This window comes from Aulonocara stuartgranti (genome assembly GCF_965226115.1).
Source record: "Aulonocara stuartgranti genome assembly, chromosome: 3".
NCBI lineage: Eukaryota > Metazoa > Chordata > Actinopteri > Cichliformes > Cichlidae > Aulonocara > Aulonocara stuartgranti.
In genome coordinates this window covers 32,186,226-32,212,692 of record NC_138941.1, presented here as the reverse complement: position 1 = coordinate 32,212,692, position 26,467 = coordinate 32,186,226, and the positions used below count along the sequence as shown (strand labels likewise).

General features: G+C 41.6%; 1 protein-coding gene across 4 annotated transcripts in view; it reads right to left on the bottom strand.

The window, feature by feature from the left end:
* The window catches only part of LOC309702946 (ADAMTS-like protein 1), a 104,997-nt gene that overhangs the window by 31,790 nt on the left and 46,740 nt on the right, over positions 1-26,467 (bottom strand). For 2 of the 4 annotated variants that reach the window (XM_082527596.1, XM_082527597.1), the window contains exon 3: positions 1,827-1,954. In XM_082527596.1, coding sequence (XP_082383722.1) covers positions 1,827-1,954 — 128 coding nt within the window. Of the gene's footprint in view, positions 1-1,826; positions 1,955-4,976; positions 5,190-21,697; positions 21,784-26,467 lie in introns of those variants that run through there. The other 2 variants (XM_082527599.1, XM_082527598.1) reach the window with 2 other exon arrangements.

Genomic DNA, 26,467 nt, shown 5'->3' with positions numbered 1-26,467 from the left:
GGTTGCTCCAGAGATCGTGAAATGAACTCCTCAAAGAGACATTGACCTCAATGTTTACAGTGCAGTACACGGGGGGTGGGGGGTGGGGGCCCTCTGGCACTTGTATGCTGCTCAGTCTTTTTGTCTAGTGCCAGTGCAGATGGATTCATGGTTGCAGACATATGAGAGCCTTTCACAGTACCTCGGTTGTGACCTCAAGAATGATGTGAGCTGTTCTGGCAGTTTGATCCTAGACTATTGCACTGTTTCATGATCTGAGTGACTAGTCCTGTCACTAGGGGTGCTACCTCTGCAGCCAGCAGCAAACGTCACTGGTTACCTTGAGTTGAGCAGCAGTATATTCTGGGAACTGTAAAACAGAGGAATGCAAGTGAAGTCACCCTGCAGCTATTTCCCAGCCTATAAATGTGACAACATTTCTAAGGAAAATGTACTGTCTCCCTTCTTATGTCCATTTTTCCCACTTGTTCCTTAAATTTGTTTATAATTGACCACTTTACCCAATGCACTCGGTCCCTGAGCTTTAATCTTGGAGCACTGTGGGTTAGCTTGAAACCTTACCGACCAGGTGACTCTGGCACAAGGATTAAGAGGTTCCTGATATAAGCCTGAGATGATGAGCAGTGGGAATCCATCCAATGCGGGACTCCGTGTTTGCACAGCCCAAATTCTGTCACATAAAACACTTATTAAAAGCGGCATGTAGTTTCGCAAGAGTCACTGATTGTTCTGCTCTGATCTGTGAGGAAACATGTTGGGGTCATTACTGAAATTCAGATTCCAAATGTCAATGATGAATTCAAGATTTTGGCTCACATGGCTGTCTAGACGGGTCCATAGTGGATCCACTCAGGGATCTTTAACAGTCATGTGTATTTTGAGCACTCCACTTACAACCCAAGGGAATGGAGGATTTGATTTGTGGGATTTACTCACACTATTAAAACCCCTGCCTAAACCTAAAAGCAATGATGTTGCATTTTGATGGAAATCCGTCCAACTTCAGTCAGGACTTTCTACTTTAGAAAAGGGGATTAGCTCAGATCACGTTTGAACACACGCTAACAAATTGCCGGTGGGATGTTTCCATTTTTCTGAGGGTCACTGAGGTTCTAACTTTCAATTTACAGCAAATGCTCTCCTGCTGTGATGTAGTCATCATTTAATGACTGCGCTATAAACTAAACAGTTACATCAGGCCACTGATTTTTGTTTTAAAAAGGCTCTTTATGCCCCTGCTTCTCATAATGATTGTTTTTTCTGGAATTTTTTCTGCATCTGAGATTTTTAGACCTGATATCAGTAAATGCTGCCCAAAGGATTGTAAAAATAAAATAATCCTCATTTGTCTTTTAGCTTCTCTCCCTTTAAGAGGTTTTTGGCTGCTTGGCTGCCTCTTACAAATTAGATGACCATATTAGGATATCCGCTCTCTCTGATGTCAGCAAGACCCATTATTTGGAAAAAACACCTGAAATTGAGCTTCTAGAGAAGTCTTAAGTTGAACTTTTGGCTAATATGAAGTAGTAAATACACTGACCCCATTATTTAACAACCACCCACAACTATAATATCTACCTCAATGACAGAAATAAGGAAAAGCAGTTTAGTATGTTAACTTCTAGTAATGTCTGCAAGAATGTGAGCAATCTCTAATCTTTATTTCTCCATCATCAATATTTTTACGTGTGCGGCTTCTCCTTCTGAAAAGTCTGATGTTGCAGGAGACATTAGCCTTGCAAATGTTAATATTACTCTATGAAGAGAACCAGACCAGCTCTCCCGACACTGTTGCAGGTTACCTCTGTGAAGCTTTTGGGTCTTACTTGGAACTGAGGCATCGTCTGAGGGAGTAGGAGGCTCCTCCGCCACATGTACGAGAGCATTCACTCCAGGAACCCCAGGCGTCCCAAAGCGTGTCTCTGTCCTCTTCTGATCGGGCCGTACGCGAGCTCTACACACCAGAAGAAGAGACGTTAATATGCAGTGTTTTGGACACTCTGATAACAGGCGTCTGCTGTTATCAGCCTTCATCAGCTCTACAGAAGCTGAGATAAAATAAACTGATCACTGAAGCTCACTGTCATCTTTATATTGGACTCTTTGACCTTATGACTTAGCAAAGATCTCCCATCATTACAGAAAGCAGCTCTTTAGCCAAGTGAGTTGTGGCTTCCTGCAGCCATTCCTTAAATTGAGGAGCTTAAAAAAACCTAAAAACTACAATAAAAGTGCACATGACAGGAAAAGAGAGGCAGTAAGAGGAAGTAATCACGAGTTCTTGACTTCTGGCCCTTTTGCGTATTTAAAATGTCTGAGTCATGCATTAAAGTTTGAAATATTAGTCCTTGCTTAAGGCTCGGGCCACACTCGTGTGCCTCTCTCTGTTAATTGCATTGTGCTGTATTTGGCAGCGGAGACGGGAATATTACTGCGCCACCCAAAATCAATATTATGAGAAGCTAAATTTTACAACTACAAGGACAGTGTGCGTCTTGGATGTAGGGTGACAGCCAAAAAAAATTAAGATCCTCGCTATCTCAGCTCCTGTTTACCTCATAAAGTCTTTGGTATTTTCCAAGTGGACTAACTCGCCGTGCTCGTAGGGAAAGGTTTATTTATAATGCCGCTGCTGTCAGGCAATATGGCAATATCTATTGTTGTGTTTAAGTCAAGATAGTTTTCCTCTGCTTCACTTTTCTCAATGCCCTTTCCAGAGCTGACTGAATGAAGCAATAGAGAGCTGCATTTTCTGAATACCGGGCTCAGATTAGGTGAAAAGGGAAACAGATTGTTTTTGCTATCTAGAACAAGGACTCAGTGAAGGTATTCTACTTAAAACCTGCCAGTGAGACTGAGGTAAAGGAAAAAACTGGTCCTGTACCTGTTTAATGGATGACAACTTGGAAAAGTAAAAAAAAAAAAAAGACTTGGAACTTGGAACCAACACTGGGACAAATCGTCCACCTCCTGTGGCAACAGGAATGTGGCTCAGTAGACCGAAGCGCAAACACAGTCAATAAAGTAACCTGCCAATCTTCCAAGGCGGTTTGGGAGTGTTCAATGGGAGCAGATGAATACAAGAGAAAAATTATCATTTTTTTAAACCACTCAGTCTTCATAATGCTGCTGGACCATGAAAGACTTCTTTTCCTAACATTGCAGAAATGCTGCTATTGTGTGCTCTGGACAGCGTCGCACAATAGGGACTTTTACACCGTGAGGCGGCAGTTTTTGACAGTGATTTAAAATTTCCAGCTCTTGCAGATTAGGCATGAAATGTGAGCCCTAAACAAGCTCATTTACCCAGAAGCCGCTGAACATTAGGGGTGGGGTGTGTTCAGAAAATGAATTTGCACCTACTGGGCAGTTTACAGTGAAGATCCAGGCTTGCGTTTGAAGTAGAATGCTTTAAGATAGAAAGGTTTTTTTAGGGGAAAGCCAGTTCATGCTGACCTCTTTACCCCCTTTTTCCTCCCTCGAACAGCATGGCAGTGCACTTCAAATACAGAGATGAATGGATCGTGCAAAGAAAAACAGTAACAATGCAATAATAGGGCTCCGATTATTTTCCTTGGGTCATGGGAGGAAAAACACCCATGCTGTACAGTCCTGAGAGGGGATGGCGGGTTCACGTTATTAAAAGTGCGTGGGGACTGATATAAATGGCTGTCAGTGCTGATGACGCCTGAGGAACAGCAGAGAGGAATGGCAAAACCTAAACACAGCCAGCGGAACATACAGCCAAACATATCGGCAGCGGCGCTACTTTCTGCACGGGCCAACTATTTCAATGTTTGGATCCCGGTAAATAAACACAGGCTGCGCTCTGGGCAGCCGGTTAGTGCACCACCTTAATTCTCCTTTGAAAAGCAATCAGTGAATTTTGCACTCAATTACGACTGAGGCTGTGTGTTGCAAAGCCAAGAGTGCTCGAGGCGCAGAGAGGCTTGCGAAGAAAGAGGAGTGGAAGTAGATGAAGGATGAAGGGATGGAGATGAAGAGGTTGTTTGGCTCGCTGCGCTGCTATTGTTCTCAATGAAAGCGGAGGAAGACAAGGCTCTGCTAGCTGGACGGCTGTCCTGCTGGGATTTGGAGCCAATAATCAAACGGCTCAGATATCTACTCTTCCTTAACCCTCCATCACTGCACGTCCCACCGCTTCTGCTATGATCTATCGCGCTTCTTATTTCATTTGAGCGTTCATGCACCCATAACTGACTCATAATGCTTCCTAAAACTCTTTGCAAAAGCACCTTTGCAAACACAAACTATTATTTGCTCACTGGTGCTCATACTGTGAAAAAAAAAAAACAGAGCAAATACACGAGGGTGACAACCGCAAGGCCTTTGTTTTTCCACAAGGTAAAAAAGCGGAAATGAGCATATGATTAAAGATCACTTAACTCCACGTTATGAGTTATTCTGATGGACGGATTCTATTTAAGTCACCTGTCAGCAGCTGAGACTAAAAACACTTTCCCCGAAGATGGAAAACTCCTGAAAAAGGGGAAAAAAGAAACCCGACTCTGGTGCCTTCTTTTGCAGACTGTGTCAATACGACGGCCTTTGCAGTTGGCAAAGACACATGATATTTGCACATCTGCTAAATCCCTTGTCATGTGGCCAGCACTGCGCAGCACAGTACTGTACTCATGGTCATGCTGTGAGGAAGGCACTGTAATGTAACAGTGAGCCTGCAGCTCGCTGACCTCCGCATGCACAAGTCCTTTTTTCATGGCTTAGGTTAAAAAACATAATAATATAATAAGACAATGCTGCAGGACTGCTGTAGCTGACCTGGCAAAGCTACTGTTGAGAAGACTCCAGGATGTGGAGAGTGCACTGCTTACTTCAAAATACACACACATACAAGCATAAACACTCAAATAGATGCTTTTAGAGGACATTAATAACCAAAGACAAAATAAAAACTTTAAAATGCAATTGAGATAACAGGGTAAAAATCACAGTACCAGAAGTAGAAGAGCTGTCATCAACAGCATGCAGGATGAAAAGTCTTGTTCCATGCCTTTTTCAAAGTGTGTGTGTGTGTGTGCGTGTGTGTGAGACCCAGTCCCTCCAGATCTGCTCGTGAGTACTTTTGTGTGTGTGTCTGGGTCCGATGCGTGACGGCCTCCTCCGTGGGTCACTCTGCGTGCTGTGTCTGCCTCCCTGCCTGCCGTCTCCTGTCTGACTTGCTCCCGTTCTTTCTCAAGAGTATCTTGGGGAAGCGGAGGGAGGGAGAGGGGGCAGGGAGAGCGTGGGTGAATGTGTGTGCGTGTGTGTCCGTTTTAGAGCGTGCACTGCATGAAAGTTGGAGGAAGTAATCGGAAGGGCGGGGGGGTTGATCCAAGCACCATGAGCCCTCAGGTCTGGCACATTAGCCAATCAATAAATGGGCTTCAGATGACAGTGTTAGTACAAACAAGAAGCTGGGCCAGCAGCAGCTTCACAGCTTTGCATGTTTGTGTGTGTGCGTGTGTGGGTCAGACTGTCAGAGAGAAGGAATAATGGCAGACAGACAACTGTAAACCAATTTTCTTCTTTTCCATTTCTTTTCCTAATATCTCAAGTTTCCGTCTCACTCATGCCACTGCTTCCTCTTTCTTTTAAGCTTTGGATGGGTTTTTTCCCTCTCTGTAGTTTTCCCTCACTCTGTTGGAAATGTCAGAAACTCTCGGTCATACTGTGACATCTTTAGAATTAACCTTTTATTTCCAGCCTGCTTGCGCAGAACTGGTGACTTCAATTACACATCTGAGCAAAGCAGAGACACATTTGGCACTGCCATACTTCACCGTTGGCTCCAAATCGCTTTATTTTTTCCCAAAGAGTTACATGTGTGAGCCTCTATGTTAAATCAGATGACATAGTGTGGTCACTGAAGCTATCAGGATAGACTTTTCAGCCACCCGCCTACAACCCCCTTTTTTATGAGCTAAAGGTTTACTTCAATGGAGCCTTTTATAACATCTGGCAGTTTAAGCTAGAGAACATTTACACCGTGGAGGTGGGGGACAAGCCAGGTGTCCCCTGGAGGGACAAATCCTGTAGTTATTTAAAGAAAAAAAAAACACCCAGTAAGATGGACAACCCTTTGGCACACGGGGAATATACTTATACACTGAGTGGCTTTCCAGCTTCCTTTTGCGATGGCAGGACGCAAAAAAACAAAAATCTGAAACCCAACATTAAAAATAGCGCAGGCAAAATGACCCGCTGGCATTCCTTGATGTTACTCACAAGGTAGCAAGCTATCATTCAGGCATCCAACCCCGAGGTTCCAAACACAATAAAAACTCTGTGCCCTTCGAATCAAGGCCTCACATCTTCTTCCCAATCAAACACCAAATCAAAAGCCGCATAATTGGTATCAATTAAGGCTGAGAGGAATGTGCTGCACTCCAGAGCAAATAGACAGCCACCCTAATCACAACATCGGAGCAGACGTCTCGACACTTAACGCGGCACACATACACACTTTTTTATATTTCAGCTCTACAAAGCAAACCTGTCTCGAAGTCCAAAGTCACTGACAGAATCGGACTTAGCTTGTTTGATTTGGTAGGTTGAGCATGTTCCATGAATTGGGGAATTATCTTAACGCGCACACACTGGTGTAGTCTGTGGTGCCAGCAGGGAAGGACGTGGACTTTGACATGTTCACAGGCTGATGCGGCCCATGCATTCTCAATCCATAACCCTCTGATATTTACTTTTAGAAGAAATCCTTCTCGTATTTGCCAATGTGTGACTACAGAAAATAAACCGTGGCATCAATGATGTGCCTAGAGCTTAAAACCAAACACCCGAGGAGGAAATTAACGGTTTTGATTGACACGAGCTTGGAGACGGCTCTCTACCACAACATTGCCGAAGGTGTCTCCTGACAATTTAAACAACAATCCATGAAGATGATGAGGTGAGAAAAATGATAGAGCGCATTGTTATTTTACACAAGGGCAGGCTCGGATATTAGGTTGCATAAGAGAAGCATGCAGGAGGTTTTGAGGATTAGGGGAAATGACTGTCCACAGACAAATGCTCCACTGTCTTAAAAGATGATTCTGCTTTAATATGAAAGAATGGGTTAGGATAACATTGGCTGCCCCAAAGTAATTGCTGACATATGGGAACAAGGTTGAATCACAACAACAATCTCACAGAGCCAGAAACAAGAAGACTGACTGTAAACAAGCCAACAGCTAATTTAGATCCCCTTTTATTTTGCAGTTATAACTTAAAGTGAGCGCATTCACATGATGGTAAAAGTCCTATTAAAGTTCACCCCAGTTTTCCTGACTGAAGTCATCGATTCAACAAAGTGCTGAAAACATTACTCAAAGATTTTGGTCCATATTGACATGACAGCATCACGCAATGGCTGCAGATTTGTCAGCTGCACATCCATGATGTGAATCTTCAACTCTACCACATCCCAAAGGTGCTCTATTGGAATCAAATGTGGTGACTGTAGAGGCCATTTGAGTACATTGAACTCACTGTCATGTTCACGAAACCAGTTGGAGGTGACACTGTGGTCATAGAGGGATGGAAATGGTTACTAACAATATTCAGGTAGGCTGTGGTGTGTAAATGATGCTCAGTTGGTAATAAGGGTCCCAAAGTGTATCAAGAAAATATCCCTCACATCATTACGCCACCAGCCAGAACCGCCCATAGAAAGCAGGATGGATCAATACTTGATCTTTAGCTGATAGGAGTGGTGGCTGGTGCTGTTTCCTGGTGCTGTAGCCCTTCTGCTTCAAGTTTTCACATCTTCCATGCTTAGAGACGCTCTTCTGCTTGTAACCAGTAGCTATTAGTTACTGTTGCCTTTCTATCACCTCAGGGCAGTTGGGCCATTCTCTTCTGACCTCTGACATCAATGAGGCATCTTTCATCTAGAGAACTGGAACTCACTTCACATTTTCTCTGTAAATCCAAGCGACGGCTGTGTTGGAAAATCCCAGCAGATCAGCAGCTTCTGATACACTCAGACCAGCTTGTCTGACAGCAACAACCAAAAGTCCCTGTTCATTTACCTTCAATCGCTTCTAATCATCTTCCCGACCCTCACTGGTTTTCACCAGTTGGATTCTGTGTTAGTTTTTGTCATCTTCCGTTTTCCTTTTTTAGCTGTTACTTTACACTTACTTGCTGGCTCACCAGTTCTCCTTGTGGTCCTGCCATCGCTTTAATGTTTTGCCCTTTGTCGCTTGTGTTTTCCTGTAATTTATGCAAGGTTAATCACCTTTGTACTCAAGCTTATCTTTTTCTCAGTATTCCTGCTTTTTGTGTCTATATTAAAAAAAAAAATGCCCATAACACTACTGTTCATGTGATGTTTTCAATCTAATTAAAAATAATCTAAAGCCCTCAATTAAAGATTATATGAAGTTGTTAAGCTTTGAATTACCACAGACACACTGGTTGATATTTCTTTTCCCCCCCAAACGATATCATTAACAAGTGAAAAAAGTAAAGATGAGGGAAATGTAGTTGCCCATCCATCCATCCATCCATCCATCCATCCATCCATCCATCCATCCTCACCTATTATCCTAACATGTTTTTGGAATGTGGGAGGAAGCCAGTAGAGAGACCCTGAGAGAACCTGCACAGGCGCGAGGAGAACAACATTCAGTTGTATGCTAATAAAAAAACCATTTCATGGCCGCTGCTTCCACCCATCCCCGTGTTGTCTTTAGGCAGATAGAATCTCTCATTTGATTGTGACAAATCACCACCATCTGTCATAAAATCACTCGATTCTCTCTCAGTGTGCAGTGTTGGGATTATGAGCAGGGTTTCGCCTGGTTGCACAACACTTGAGAACCCCTAATGATGTCTCTGTGATAAACAGCTGACAATACAGCATGTATTGCTCAGCAAAATGAGCTGTTCATCATTATTAGTATAGAATGATGTTAAAGTTAACTTTGTTGTTGTTTTTACTTTTTAATGTGATGGAAACTGAGCCAACCCCATACATTTGAAAACACCGCTTCTATCATCACTCGCTGTCTGGTGAAACGACTAGAAAAGCTCTCTCATGCTGAATGTGTTTGAGGTCTTGTAAAGGGTCACTATGTTGACTTTCCAAGCAGCAGATGTTTAACTGATACCGCTCCTCTGCTGCAGAAGAAAGAGTCAAATTAAAAGATTACAATATTATGATGCGATGACATTACTTAACAGTCCCAGCGTCCTGAGGAAGAGAGACAAACGAAGCTAAAGTTAACGAGAGACTCACATCGAGGACCCCTCGAAAGCCCGAACCCTCAGCTCCCACGAGAAGACTTTAATGGTTCAGGCGGGATATAAATGGTAGCCTCCCACCACCCTCACAGACGATGTATGTGCACCAGGCATGATTTATACGAAAGCCATTGTTTAAAAAGCTTTCTGAGCCACGGTATAAAATGTTTTACCAGGACAAGGATTTTACGACTTGCAGCTGAAAGTCAACCACACTTCCCCACCCCACCAAAACCAGAGGATTAAAATAAAGATGTAATTCCCTGACAATCATCTAAATCCAATTAAAGCCAGATGGGAGCTGAAATGAAAGTAAGCAGCGTTACAGCTAAAACATGTTACTCCCTAAATATCTCTTTTTTTCCAACATTGTCACCTAAGCTTTAGCTTTCACTGCTTCCACATCCACGCATTCCACATGAGTCAAGCTTTTCCTCTCATCGTTCCTTAATCGTGATTGATTATTATTTAATACTCCATCCAGAGGAGCGGTCAGCTGGATCGTTGAGCCTTGCGAGCGAGCTGGTTTCAGTGTTTGGTGGTAATGTGAAGTTATAGATTTACAGAGCCATAAACACACCTATTGAGATTACTGTATCATGGCTCAGGTGGGAGGATGCATGCAAAGGCACGGGATAAATAATGCGCTCGAGGGAAAGACGAACGCCAGCTCGTCCTCCGATGGGCCAATCTCTTCTGGCTTAGAGTACATCTTCTCGGTGAACTCCCCGCAGCTCTGCAGAGGAAGACATTTGTTCTGTCTCGATTTTGGGGCCACAGCTTTTTGGAGTATGCATGAAAGCAAAAATGATTTGTTTTTCAGAATAGCAGGCACATGAGAGCTCAGGTCTTGTAGAGTTGCATTGCCCCAGAACAACCCGTGAGATTGGATTGCTTACAATAGCTTACCGGTGAATTTATTTGACATTAGCTATTAAATCAGTCCAAAAAACCCCCATATAATCAGCAAGGTTAAGAGGGACAAAACTATGAATAAAATGAATGAAAAAAACAGATATAACGAGAGCATGATGGGAATTCTCTTATTTTTTTATTCTACAAACTCTAGCATTGGACAAATTGAAATACTTGCTTGATTTGCCAGATCAATAAAGAAAGTTTTCATAAAATTCACCAAAAAACAGAATTTTGGGTTAGCTTTATTCTCCAGGGACGAGAAATCAGGCAACTATAAATTAAATGGTCACATGGACATGTCAACAATGACGTATATAAATTAAATTCAGTTAAATTCATTTCAATGCCATTTAAATAGCATATAAAAGTCAGCTTAAGCCGTTTATGTTGTGAGGTAAAGACTACATGAAAACAGAGAAAAGCCCAACAATCAGGCGACCCTTTGTAAGCAAACACATGGCGACAGTGGGAAGGAAAAACTCCCTTTTAACAGGAAGAAACCTCCGGCAGAACCAGGCTCAGGGAGGGGCGGGGCCATCTGCCGTGACCAGTTTGGTGTAAAGAGAGGAAGACAAGACAAAAGCGCGTCAGTTTAATACTTAAATCAATCAAGAATTGGATCATAAAAAAAAGTATGTCTTGATATAAGGGTACAATAAGCAAAGACGCACTTTCTTTGCTCTAAAACCAACCACCACTGTGCTCAGCTCACAATATTTTCTAACAATTTACTGTGCTGTTTATGGTGACATATTGAATAAGCCACATTCTGATCCCACCTGAGAAAGCCTCTAAAAACTCCACATGCAGGCCACAGCGCTGAGAGGACTCGAGCACGTAATTAAGAATCAGCAGTGACATTTACTACTTCCTGAAGCTGTGTTCATGTGCTCTCACCATCAAGCTTTTCCCATTAGCACGCATATGTTTTAGCAGCTTTCTGGTGAATGCAAAGGCTAAGTTCATCAGGGTCCCACTACACAAAGCCCACCACCTCACACACACTCCACATCCCTCTTTCACCCACCCACGGCCACTGTGGTGTTTTAAAGAGGGTACGAAAGGAAGGGATGGGCATAAATTAGCCGTGTAAAGCCGCTGGAGTGAGTTACACCAGGCTGGGGCTAGAGTGAAACGGGGAGCGTGGGACCTGCATCCCGATCTGGGCCGACGCTAAGCACCGCAGCTTATTTATGGGATAGCCGGCATCAAGTTGATCCCCCGTGTTTCAAAATGGAGACCATATTGCCGTATCATCTGGATAATATAGCTGCTGCTCAGAACAGTTTACACATGTTTTCTGAAAATATACTTCCTTTTGTTGAAATCAATCTAAAAAAAACCCGTCAATTTAGGGTGTGTGTCCACTGACAGCTGTTTTTGCTCTGGCAGTGTCTACTTTCTATACAAATACAATGTTCAGTGTTAACAGTGCTCACTGAGCATTGCAAAAACACCCTTAGTGCACAGATTTTTTCCTGCTATGCTCACAGTGCTCTCACTTGAAAACAGTTCAGTTGGAACGGCAATGCGTTTCTCTGTGTCACGGCTCTCTCACCACCCAATCAATATCTAAAGGTGATAGGACTAATGACGTGAGTAATGACGGTGGAAAAGTTGTTCCTGCCCGTCACTAACAAGTCAGTTATTTATGATCTAAGAGGTTGCTGTCTGTAATAAAGCAACAACAAAAGCTGGAGAGAAGTGCTTGGACTAAGTTCTTTGCAACTACAGTTAGTTGTAATAAGAAGACACCAAAGATTCAACATGTGAACTTTTTGAATCAACATCTTAATGCTGTGATTTTACATCCTGATGTTTTCACAGTTCTTAAACACCAACATTGGTTTTGACCATAGCAAGTAGCCAACAATGCCTCCGTGCACCACCTTTCTCACAACTACAAACAGATAAACTTAGCATCTCCTAGAATGGGAGTGTCGAGGAGGGAAATTATTTTACTGCTATTGTCAAATAATTGTCATTGCATTAATAATATAATCTGCAGCATGGATATTGCATTCCAAGGTTTAGACAGTGTCTCTTTCAGAAAGACTGAGTTGCAGGCTGACAGGAAGTTGTATGCAGAAAGAAGCAGGAAGTTATTTTGAGCCGCAGGCTAAGACGAGGCTTTAACAATGTAACAGATAGCTTTAAGAAGGCCTTAAGCAGCTATGACTATTTTATACACAATGCATATCTGTGCTTATTAAAGAGTTGGAGCTCGGTCAATTAATTGGGGGTCGGAAGCTTTGTTCGGCGCGATGTTCGGACAATCTATTGTGCAAGTGACTTGGAGCCAGAGAAGGAATTGCAATACATGCTTACAAAACACTTATATATCAGATCATTTTATATTAAGGTTTTAGTAGAGGTTCTTGATTAAAACATTTATTTAGTAGAAGACATACACATAGTCTCAGTGAGCTTCTGGTCTGGTAAAAGGTCAGAAGTGCAACAGGTGAATTAAGAAAGAGCATGTGAGGTCAACACACACACACACACACACACTTTAAATTAGATTTATTTAGAGGAGAGGTTAGTTATGTTTGGCTGTAACTGCAAAATTGTCTTGGTAAAAGAGGAACCGTTTCTTGGTGTCTCGGCAAGAAAGAGGAACAAGACAAGAACTGAAAGGTAGACAGGAAGGGCTAGCCATGAAAATAGAAGATGATTTTCTAGGTGAAAAGTCAGGATGATGTTGATCTGATCTATGTATAAAATGTGTCTGTGACGTATGAAGGGGCGTCAGTAAATAAACCCTGATGCTATAAAATATCTGTTCATGCTTTGATTAAGTCGAAGACTACTTCCTGTCTGCGTACAGAGTTGTCTTCCCACACGTGTGTTCATTAAAATCATCGTTTGACTTCACCCGGCCGGATCGGTGTGGTTATTCTTCGATCACCTCTTGTACCCTTCCTCAATACTGAATCTTAACAGGAGGCAGAGCCTTAAACTATCAGATCCATTTTTTCCGGAAACAGCTCCCAGTTTAGATCCAGGAGACAGACATCCTCTTTCCTTTTAAGTTTAGACTTAAAACTTTCCTTTTTGATAAAGCATATAGTTAAGGCTGGATCAGGTCACCCTAAATCAGGGGTCTCGAACTCCAGGCCTCGAGGGCCGGTGTCCTGCAGGTTTTAGATGTGTCCTTGATCCAACACAGCAGATTTAAATGGCTAAGTTACCTCCTCAACATGTCTTGAAGTTCTCCAGAGGCCTGGTAATGACCTAATCATTTGATTCAGGTGTGTTGACAGCTGGAATGAGGTTGTGACCGCACAGCAATGCAATCTCTATTCTATTCTAGCACAGACAAGATGACAGGCATCCATGTTTTTTAAATATAAGAAAAGCATATTTTTCATATATCACCCCAGAAATCACCTACCCTTCCAATTTATGCAAAAAAAACCCCCTATGAAGTGTACAGTTTTGGTGTTACGGTCAGTTCGATTAGCAGGAGAAAAGCTGGTGGAGCTGCTGTGAGCTCATTTGTTCTATTAAATATTAATATACAAGAAATTTTTAAAACAAACTAACCTTAGAAAGACAGAGCTGACCCTTATTATCCATCAGAGTCAGTAACACAAGTTTTTTTATATACCACTGCGAGACATTTGAAAGAATGTCCAGAGTGGATTCATAAGAACCGGTTTTCTTGTATTGCTTAAAAGGCTGTCTGGGAAAACTTACATTATAATAAAAATATATTGCAGCTGTTTGCAGGAGTCATTTCAAGTAATAAAAACTGTGAAATCCAAGTTTTTTGGCTGTAATAGCCTCCTTGTGGAATGCAAAACTGTAAATATGACATGCATGATCATGTCAGGGTCCATATCAGTTTCTAAAAGCACACATCAAACAGTAAACCTATACGACCCTACTCCTACCCCACGAATAGCTAATCTCAGTAGAAAAGGACACAGAACAAACACTGACTAATTACTGACACCATGAGAGTCAATAGAGAGCAATCCACCGAAGCGCAGACATGGAACAGGCTTCCTAGTTAAAACTGCAAAACGAGACAAAACAGTTGACCAACCGTTTTCTGAGCACTGACAGCAAGGAGCAACCCCAGATAAAAAGACCCCTGGTTTGTCTCAGCAACTTATTATTCATGAAGTGTGAGTGTGGAGTTTTTAAACTCAAAGCAAGCTGAAGCTTTTCAAATCACAAAGTATGTCTCTGATGTGCTATATACTCTTCGCACAGCTCAGGTTTCAGTTTTTAACCCTAAAATTAAGTCACAGCAGTAACATATGTTTTCCATTTTCTGAGATGTATTGCATGTTGTCTTTGGCTCTAGGACGATCAGAGAAAGTGATAGTAATACGATAAAGGTGGTCAAAGGAGGCTTAAACCTTTGGAGCATCCTCTGAAATCTGACGTTTTTCGCTCCGTTAAATAATGATGCAATTACACGGAAAGCGAAGGGGCATGCGCTCTTCAGTTCCTTGTTCTGACCTGTGTCTGACCTATAAATATGGAAACGATTAAAGTAGGAAAAAAATGGACGACACCTCGAGCACACTGTGTTGCACAACTGGAGTTGGAGATTCACTGAATATTTTATATTCACACAATTAGGTTTTCATCAAAACAGTTCTCAAGCAATTGGTCACTCTCTGATGAAGGCTGTTGGCGTCGGTTTTTGTTTAAATGTGTCCTAGCCAGTTTCAAATCTGAGAAAAGCTATTCAACCGCACTTTCCTTTCTACTGTGTGTGAAGCTGTGAAGGTTTTCATATCGCTGCCTGTATGACGGAGTTATGGGAAGGTGATAACACGGAATTTATGTTGCTCTGAAGGCTGATAGTGCAATCTTCACATTTTTATCTTAAATATGGGCTCAGATAAGATGACTTCAAGTTTGTTTGATGATGCTTAGAAGTGAGTTCAGAGCCTGTGGATTTTTATAGCTGCAAAGCTATGAAGAAATCAACCGAATGCTAAAAACACACCAAGAAAAAAGATTTCTAGTTAAATCTCAGTGAGGATACAGGTACATAAAGTAATCACTAAAAGCCTTCTTTACTGTATTTGCGTGTTTTATATATTAATTTTGTTTTCTTTGTTCTGTAAACCTACTTTAAGGAGTTTGTAGTGCAGCAAAAACAAATGCAAATTGCTGGATAGTATATAGATTTTTTTCCAGTTTAAATTCAAATTCTATTTTATCTATATAGCAACAAATCACAGCAACAGTTGCTTCAATGCAGTTACTATTGTAAGGTAAAAAATGTATGACAACAGAGAGAAACCCCAACAATCAAAAGAATAGTTTCTAGGTAATTGTGGACTAATAAGTCAAGGTGACCTTGAAAAGCTCACGTCTGACCTTGAGGTCAAGGTCACCAGGGTTTTTACTTATTAAAGGTTTTTAATAGATGCACCTATAGCTCATTGTCTATAACTTCTTCTTCCAGCTGAAAACCTGGTTTTAATAAACAGTCTGAGAACAAAAAATGAACAAATAAAATAAAGCACATTTTCAATATTTCTTTTTAGTGGTTGTTTAAGTATATTAGCTTTATCTGTAGTTACTGTATCACAGACATACATTTTTACATGTCCAAAAAACACCTGAGATATAACTTCCATGAGAATTCCTTATTTTTAAACACTTGTGCTCATTTTACAAGCTCAGAATCATATTATCCACATAGACAGTGTGACATCTCTTATGTAATATACTCCTCTCTCTAGAACTTGTCATGGTGCCGGGAGTGCTGACAGCTCTTTCAAGCAGTCAAACTTTAAAACATCAACTGGGCTTTGTCTTGTAGCGCCCACATTCACAAAGAGGAAACTATCCATCAGCCTGCCACAGATCTGCTTTCAAGCGTTCCTCACCCATATGCCTGTGCAATTGCCCGAGAAACACAGAGGACGCAACAGTAACGCAAAAAAAGGCATTGTGGCTGTTTCTCTCTGATATTGCTCAGTTAGATTTTTGAAGTGAGATGAATCTATCCAAAACGGAGTCTTTCATTAAGCTGACTTCAGCCTGTTAAAATATGAACAGGAAAGACAAAGTTAAAGACATCCTACTAAAGAAAAAGGAAACATGAGTCAACCAAGATTTGAACACTTCCATCCCATTTTTATTTTTTCTCTTGTAGCCTCACTGCTTTACAGACTCTCACTCCATCTAGTCTTCTCTTTCCATCCCTCTTACATAAAGTACACTGCACTGCATTTCAGCTCAGCCTGTCTACCCACAGTGACAGTACTCGTATAATTTTACTGGTGGCGTGCCTTATACAGGCCAGTGTTATCAATCTACTACTTAAAGGCAAGCCACTTTTATTAGTATCACATGAAGAAGCTGTCTTCCCAAAGAGACTAACAGTATAGCTGCCTCAGCCTTTAAAACAGATCATACCTCTTAAGCATTATGTTATCTAGTAGCAAACTTTCTACCCCTAGCCAAAAGACAAGTAGCTTTAGTGTTACATTTTCTCTTTTGTTTAGGTAGATTAGCTGTTAATGAGCGTCTTTTAAAATGAATTTTTACAAAGAAATTACAGAAAATGTACAATCCAACTGCTAAATTTACATTATGTGCAGCTGTACACTGCAATAATTATGTGTTGTTGTTGCAAAATCCCATGGCACATCTGGACTTGTCTCAAGGCACATCAGTGCAAATCATGGAACTAGAGAGTTTCTTACCAAGTCGGCTAAAACAACTATTAAATACTACTAACTATCTACTACTGTTTCATGTGCTACACTATATGCACCCTATACTTGTATTATGTAAATTCTGATAGGCTGGTGTTGTCACCACAAGTTATGATCTTTCCAGATTACATTTACAATTTTACAATACACTAGTTTTTGCATTTCATGGATATTTCCAACTCACTGCCTCTCCTACATGTAACTGTACACCTTTCAAAGTGAAGACTACAATTTAACCTGCACAAACACTAAACAGCAGCAGCTAACTAGAGGTGGTGGCCAGATGAGTCCAAACGTTGGTAGTATCCATACCAACACAGTTAGTGGTATCGGACTGACACTAGTGTAATAGCATCAATAATGTGTTTCTACACTGTAAAAACTAGTATATTTGTCTAATTTCTAGTCAAAAATATCTCATCACACTTAAAATAAGATGCCATAACCTACAGCTTATTTCAAACGAGTGTACTAAGTAAAAAAATCTGCCGATGGAACAAGTGAAAATTCTCCAGATCCAAGATGCAGTGTCTTAAAACGAGTTCATATATCGCACTGAAATGTTACTCTGTAGCTGATTCAATAAGCCAACATACTGAATGTATGTTGGCTTATTGAATTGTGTTAAATGAATTACTCTTCTGGAAATGAAAAAAATCGTTGATTTAACACTTTCTGACATTTCTGAACCTTCTATGTTAACTGTCACATCTATTTTATTTATAGCCTAAAGCACATTGAAATAACAGACAGTGATCGAAAGGGTCTTACAGACAGGCACATAAACATTCCAGGTCTCAAAAAAACCTCTAAATACATAAGAGGCCGAAAGGTGGATTTTGTTGTGTTAATGAATTATTGTGAAAATTAAAAGTGATTTAGTGGCCAGTAGGGCTGCTCAATTAATCGAATTTTAATCACGATTACGATCTGGGCTTTCAACGATCATTAAAAATGACAGAGCCGATTATTAGCCCCTCCCTCATTTATCCGCGACACCTTAAAGGCCGGTCCGTGAAAATATTGTCGGGCATAAACCGGTCCGTGGCGCAAAAAAGGTTGGAGACCGCTGATTAAGAGGACCCGAGGGAAGCTCGGAAAGCTAAGCAGAAGTTATTTGGAGAGGAGAGTGACTGCCGTTGGTTGAAAAGAGAGGTAAAAAAAAAAAAACTTCAGTGGTGTTGCACACTATTTTATATTATTTTCTAAAGTCATTGTTAACCCTTTAAATCCGGTCAGAGCAGCACGCTCCGTTTTGTGTAACTATTTTTAAATGCCTGTAGAACCCGAACCGCGTATTTCCTGCCCGAAACCGGAAGTGGCGTCATTTTCGCGGAAATGTAGTTTTTTACTTGTAGGCCTTAAAAGCCTATACTGGTCATGTTTGACTTTTCTGAATAGTTTCTGGGATGCTTAGAACTCAAATTGCACAGCTGGAAATAGTTTATTTTGATGCACCTGCTGTTTTCTTTGCAAATTTGCATCATAGGATTGTTTTTTTTTTGTTTTTCCTGCAGTATATAAAAATTGGTGTATCTCCAAAATAAAACTATGAAGACACTCAAACTAAATTTCCTGTGGTGGGAAACTATTTTTTGCAACTTTTTTGTATTTAAAGTTTTGAGGGATAAGCCTCTTAAATTTCTCCAAGTAGAAATATATGTAAAAAAACAAAACAAAAACGATATAAATTTTTTTGTAGTTTATTGCACTTTTTTGCAATTAATGTAGTTACTATGGACTTAATGCATACATATTATTAAAATATGGGCTATAACAGTTATTTAGCAACTTGAAATGCTCCCACAAATGGCACTACAACATGTAAAAAAAATAATATAAGCTCTGGCGGACTTGGTTCTATAGTAGGTCTTAAAGGGTTAAATAAATATCGTCAAATAATCGCGATCTCAATTTCAGTGAAAATAATCGTGATTATCATTTTTGCCATAATCGAGCAGCCCTAGTGGCCAGTAAAACGCATTCAAAGTTTGGCACTGGTTTAGCTCAGTGGGTTAGCAGGCGACCGTGTGCTGTATAGCATACAAGAGAGTAGGTAGGCCTGGGTTTGAGTCTGACCTGTGGCTCTTCCTCGCTCTCTCCCTGCTTTCCTGTCTATCTACATTACCTCTATATCTCATAAGTTATGGCACACCCTACATAAGCTGCCTTTTATTTACTTGATATCAGATCAATACAAAACTTTATCTAATATCGTACAGCACTAGCATTGAGACCATTAAAAGTGTTAACAATGTATTCTCCTACTGCCTTAAAACTGCACAGCAATGCAAGTTCAACTTTTTGACCATTTTAAGTCCACTATTAAAGTACTCAAAATGGTCAAAAAGGTTGGAAGTCCATTCGATGATTCGAGACACAGCTTGTATCTGCCACCCTCCAGTAGTAAAAATGTTAAATCAAATAAACCAATCAACTACAGTGCAATTAGATTACATGACGATCATACACAGTATATAAAAAAGAGGTGAAAATGTTTTCCAGGTCTTGAAAACTGGGAGTAATGATTGCACAAGGAAACGTCAAATTATCTCTGATATGGAGTTACATGTTTAATAATAGGTTGCTGCTAGCCTTGGAAGCCTGCATCTCTGTATTTGAGGGTATTGCGGGTAACGTGCTTGTGTATGCAAGAGTGAGAGTGAAGGAGAATAAGGGGAAAAAATGTGAAAGAGATGAGAAAATGAGCGTCTACATGTATGTGTGCGCGCCGTTAGTGTTTGCTTTGCAAGCAATAATTCATTTCATGCAACGCAATTTGACAAAAGACAGTTTATGTGGCAAAACATCCACCTTAGGCTATGTTTCTTTATATTACTGGATATTAAATCAAGTTTCTCTCGCACAGCTTACACAACAAAGCCAGAAACCGCACACTAATGAGAAGAAACTTTGTGTATCTTCCTTTAAGGTTAGCGTCAAGTCGAAGCTTGCCCAAGAGATGGGGAGTAAACATTTGGGTGCATGATGGAAGAGTTATCGCAGAAAAATAGCTGCAATAAATCAGTTCACCCATATGCCATCCTGCTATCCCATAAAAACCCTTATACCATGTTTTTAAGAAGCCTTTAGGCTCACAGCTGTCTAAGTATGCTACTGTAGTGAACTCCTAACTACTGAAGTTGGTTATAGGTAGCACCTCTGGCAGTAACAGTGAACAGCACCAGAGGAGAGATGAAAGATTTTCCTTTGCTTTACCTTTACTGCAGCCTGCATACTAGATCATCTATGGGCTATGCATGAATTACAGCATGGTTTCTGATATAATTGCATGAAATTCTTATTCTAAGTAGTGCAGTCTATGGATGTGTGTTAACACAGTGCCATGAAGTAATGAGCAGTAATTGTTTCTGCCCATCAATGTGGGAAGGGCCATGAGGCTATTTTAAAAAATTAGACAGTGAGAGAGATTACTGACAACTTGAAAACATTCAAGACCATTGTGAACATTCCCGATAGTGGAATTTCCAGGAAATTTCCTCCAAGATCAGACGATGCAATGCTTAGAGAAACTGCAAAAAGATTATACCAAAGTACTGCGAGGCCATCTGTCTGACAGCTAAAGCTTGGCTCCAACAGGGAAATGATCACAATCACAGCAGCAAGTCTACAACAGAATGACTGAAAAAAACAAACAAATTAAGGTGTTGCAATGGCCCAGTCAAAGTCCAGACCTCAGCCTGGGTGAAATACTGCGCTGGGATCTCGAGAGAGCTGTGCATAAATGAATGACCACAAGCCTCAATGTTGCAAAGATGAGTGGGCCAAGATTCCCCTGCAACTGTGACAGAAAACAATTATTACTAAAGGTGGTTCTATAAGCTATTTTTCACACATTTGATTTTACATTTTGGAGTTTTTGTTAAAAACTCAAACAAAATGTTGCTGTTTATCTGAGATTCAAACTTTTTTTTAACAATGTCCTGATACATAAATCCTTAGAATTGAAAGAGGACGTACATCTTCTTTGTTGCATGAGTTTGCATGTTCTCCCCGTGTTTGCATGGGTTCCCTCCGGGTACTCGTCTTCCTCTCACCATGCAAAGACATGCAGTTTGTGAGGGTAGGTTAATTGATTAATCTAAATTGCCCATAGGTGTGAGTGCGAATGATTATCTGTCTCTGTGTATTAGCCCTGCAACAGACTGGCGATCTTTCTAGGGTGTAACCTGCCTCTCGCCCTATGACACCTGGGATAGGCTCCAGCGCCCCCGCGACCCTGAAAAGGATGAGCGGAAGCGAATGGATGGACCTGCTCACAAAAACAGTTGTTTTTACCTTCCAGTCTTTTTCTACCACTAAGATAACTGTCCTATAATTAAAAACCTAATAAGTATTTGTAATAAGTTTATAATTCATGATAAGGACAAAAACAGTGGTGAAAGAATAACAATCCTTTAACACGCAGGGACATTTTATTTGTATATCCAAAGTATAGAATTTCTAGAGTGGCATTTAAGTCAGACATACAGAGAAAACTCTGCTCTGATGTTATTTTCTACTTTTATTTCACAGCCAACTTTATCGCTGTACTGACTTTTCAGCCTCTGACGTGATCGATGTTGTAGCCGTCATAGCTCAAGAGCAGCATCTTGTGTCTCAGAGACAAAACTGCAAGTTTTTAAGCTCATCATCAAAACTCCTCGACAGGTTTTAAAAGAAACTTTGTGCAATGTGAAAGAACAAAATAATAAAAGACTACATCCATTAATAGAAAACATCTAGAGAACAGCACACAGTCCGTTGAGCTCCGAATATCACTTTTAATTAGCAGCTCCCTCCCACACGTGTGCACATACATACAAAGAGTCCACGGGTGATCCATGACGCACACTGATGAGACATGTCTGCATGTCTGGGGTGGTCTGAGCCCTCTCAACTGTGGCAGAGGTTTACATAAACCCCCAGCTTCTGGCAACAGACACAAAATGAGAGGGTGTTAAAGTAAATCTTCCCTCCCTCCCATAGAGCAAACACGCTCGTACATCACACGCGTATTTACACGTTTTAAATCATTAGCAGCAACTGTAAACATTACAAACACTTTTCCCACACTTTGCTGCCGTCATCAGATTCTTGCAGACAGGACACACAAAAACGATCCGAGAGCCAGTTAGTGGGGCCCGAGTTTGCGTGCCAGACGGGAGCTGCAGCCTCAGCTCATCTGGTGCGGCTCGGTCTGCTTGGTGTCTTTTGCCACGTGCTGACGTGCCGCCGTGCAATTGAGGGCGAAACAGCGCCAGCGCCTTAAAACCTCGCCCTCGTCCCCCTCCGCTTCCCATCCCTCCATCATCTATAGCATCGCACCGACGGAGCGGAGGAGAAGCTCATCCACTGCGCTTCAACCCTATCATTATCCCAGTGAGGTCATTCAGAAAAGCTGCTTGTGAGAAATACGCTCGTTTGTTTGTGGTTCGGCCTGTAAAACCGAAGGCGCCACAAATCATAACCGAACAGCACAGAGCACGTTTTTAACATGGAGGAAATAAAAGTGCTGAATGCTGCAGGGGTCGAGAGGAAAGAGGATGCTTCCCCTTGTTCTTTAATTCTGGTTCAAGATTTTCTTTTCACTCCTGGGTGAGCGGAGATGAGCTCTTGCTTGCGTTCCGTGCAATATTAATGATTTCATCAGTGATCAAATGACTGATGGCTTTATATTGTTCTGCAGATTTTCACATTTGGCTCTGCAGCAACAAGAAGATTAATCTCATAAATCACAGACTGACTTTTCCTTCCCCCCTCAGACACACGTGTAACAAGACAATGCAGACGTTTCATTGGGGGACAATGTAACACCAAACCAAACGGTTGTCTTTAGTCAACTAGCACCCTGGCTCTCAGCCTGAGGCCTCCAGGCAATGTTTTCATCACAAGACCTTCATCGTTCACTGTGGGGTCATAAATCTGGAAGCTTCAATACTCCACTGGGTCACCTTTCACTAAGATTTGGTTCGGGATTTAGAAAGGAAGAAAAAAAGGGGGGTGAAAGGAATCCAGGAAATCTCCACGTCTGTTGTGGGAAGGCTACAATTTGCCTCGAGCACCAGATGCTGCTCAGTACAAGAGGTACATTATCATTGTCACTTTCATTGTCCACAATCTCGTTGTACATGTACAGTACAATCACAATAAAGGGCTGTTCTATTATATTCTAGATATGGGTATTTTTATATATTTGTGTGTCTGTGTTGTTTTATTTCTACTTCCAAAGGCATCTCAAATTCCTGTCATTTCTATAATGTCTGGTGAAAAAGAGCTTTAGCCAATGCCCGAAATTTTACTGGTTCTTTAAGGTGAACAACAACACATACACACACTGAAAATTGTGTTCTTTTAAAAATTAATCTAACTTACAATCTTACTGTTTATTGTGAAATGATCTGGGAGAAATCATCTGCTTCTGAATGTGAAAAGAAGTCCAGTTGCCTCCAATTTAAGTGCTTAAGACTCAGATGCTATATAACCCGTGTCTGTCCTGGAACAGGATGTTCATGAACCATGGGCGTCCACATGTACAACAGGCTGAACAGGAAAGCCGACACAGAGGATGTATACAAGAAGGGGATCAGCAGGCTCCATTTCCTAAGGAACATGTTCAACAAAATGAAGTTTTCCTATCACTCACTTGTTGTGAGTGCAGCGCACTTTACTGGGGTCTGCTGGGAAGGTAGCATCGGAGCTGGAGACACCAACAGACGGGATAACCCGAGCAGGATGGCTGGCTCTGTGATTGGCTGCAAACTGGACACTTTTGAAGCTGTAGCGGAGAGAAGGTCACCGAACAAACTTGCCTATTCATCACGCTCACCGCCCTCTGCACCTCTTCCTGGACACGCTGAAGAGAGTTATTGCATGCGGTATGAAAGAGTCCCTGTAGCTGAATCAGTGTGTTAGAGAAGGAGGTCCGCTGCCACAAGGACAGATACAGGAAATCTTTCATACCACGGGCAATAACTCTCGACAGCGGCACACATCTGTCTCGCAGAGAATCATCTGTCAGCGTTTTATTTCAACCCTGCTCTCTCACATCGCACGACACACACTGTGACACTTTATTGCACTCCGCTGTTTATTGCACATATTACTAGCACATGCCCGCGATACCCTATTGTTCAGGTCCGCTCATGCTGTTGGTAAACTGATGCACTTAATCACACTGAGAAAAAACAGAGGTGGAAGATGATGTTTAGAGAAATAAGTAGAAGCTAAATATGGGACCGATTGTACTTTTACGTGCAGGAAAATCTGTGTGATTAAAGGACCCCATCAACCATCCACTGCCATCCACACATCAGCCAGATATCCCCCAGTCCTCCCCCAGAGTGAAAACTGGCACGATCCTGTACTTTTTCAGTATCTTAACAGTCATTTGTCCTAGTCTCATTTGTTTTGATGAGGTCTCTCTTAAAAAGAGGCCTAACCAGAGAACTGGAAAAAATAAAGATGACGAGAGGACAGCTACACAAGTTGGAACAGATATCTCTAACTGTCATCTGGCCCGTGCAATGGGAAGATAAATAAGATATCAGAGGTACAAATATAGCTTAATTGGTCCTCCTGGGACCTGAGCGAGGCAGTTTCTGCATAGCAGTGCCTTGAATCTGCCATGCATGTATAGTGATGTGCCAGCTAGAGCCCTTTTTCTGCATGACTCATACAGTGGGGCAAAAAAGTATTTAGTCAGCCACCGATTGTGCAAGTTCCCCCACCTAAAATGATGACAGAGGTCAGTAATTTGCACCAGAGGTACACTTCAACTGTGAGAGACAGAATGTGAAAAAAAAATCCATGAATCCACATGGTAGGATTTGTAAAGAATTTATTCGTAAATCAGGGTGGAAAATAAGTATTTGGTCAATAACAAAAATACAACTCAATACTTTGTAACATAACCTTTGTTGGCAATAACAGAGGTCAAACGTTTACTATAGGTCTTTACCAGGTTTGCACACACAGTAGCTGGTATTTTGGCCCATTCCTCCATGCAGATCTTCTCGAGAGCAGTGATGTTTTGGGGCTGTCGCCGAGCAACACGGACTTTCAACTCCCGCCACAGATTTTCTATGGGGTTGAGGTCTGGAGACTGGCTAGGCCACTCCAGGACTTTCAAATGCTTCTTACGGAGCCACTCCTTTGTTGCCCGGGCGGTGTGTTTTGGATCATTGTCATGTTGGAAGACCCAGCCTCGTTTCATCTTCAAAGTTCTCACTGATGGAAGGAGGTTTTGGCTCAAAATCTCACGATACATGGCCCCATTCATTCTGTCCTTAACACGGATCAGTCGTCCTGTCCCCTTGGCAGAAAAACAGCCCCATAGCATGATGTTTCAACCCCCATGCTTCACAGTAGGTATGGTGTTCTTGGGATGCAACTCAGTATTCTTCTTCCTCCAAACACGACGAGTTGAGTTTATACCAAAAAGTTCTACTTTGGTTTCATCTGACCACATGACATTCTCCCAATCCTCTGCTGTATCATCCATGTGCTCTCTGGCAAACTTCAGACGGGCCTGGACATGCACTGGCTTCAGCAGCGGAACACGTCTGGCACTGCGGGATTTGATTCCCTGCCGTTGTAGTGTGTTACTGATGGTGACCTTTGTTACTTTGGTCCCAGCTCTCTGCAGGTCATTCACCAGGTCCCCCCGTGTGGTTCTGGGATCTTTGCTCACCGTTCTCATGATCATTTTGACCCCACGGGATGGAGCCCCAGATCGAGGGAGATTATCAGTGGTCTTGTATGTCTTCCATTTTCTGATGATTGCTCCCACAGTTGATTTTTTCACACCAAGCTGCTTGCCTATTGTAGATTCACTCTTCCCAGTCTGGTGCAGGTCTACAATACTTTTCCTGGTGTCCTTCGAAAGCTCTTTGGTCTTGGCCATGGCGGAGTTTGGAGTCTGACTGTTTGAGGCTGTGGACAGGTGTCTTTTATACAGATGATGAGTTCAAACAGGTGCCATTCATACAGGTAACGAGTGGGGGACAGAAAAGCTTCTTACAGAAGACGTTACAGGTCTGTGAGAGCCAGAGATTTTCCTTGTTCGAGGTGACCAAATACTTATTTTCCACCCTAATTTACGAATAAATTCTTTACAAATCCTACCATGTGAATTCATGGATTTTTTTTTCACATTCTGTCTCTCACAGTTGAAGTGTACCTCTGGTGCAAATTACTGACCTCTGTCATCATTTTAAGTGGGGGAACTTGCACAATCGGTGGCTGACTAAATACTTTTTTGCCCCACTGTATTTAAGGTGTGTGCAAGTGTGAGAGCATCTGAAGGGGAGAGAAACGCAACCTAAAGAGATCCTTAAACCGTGTTCATTTGACGTTAAAGGCTTACCTCTGTGCTGTATAAAGGTTTGGTTTAAACTATGCCTTCTTGTGTTGCAAGCATTGTTCACTTTTCAGCTTGGAAGAATGTCAGGGTCATTTTTCAATTTTGTGGTTTGTGAACAGATTACATTCTCTCCCAGCGCTCCCTGAGAGCAAAAACTCTGTGAGCGCCTGAATGTGTTTGAAGGTCTACACGCATATACTGGATGGTCCTGATTTTCCCATGTTTA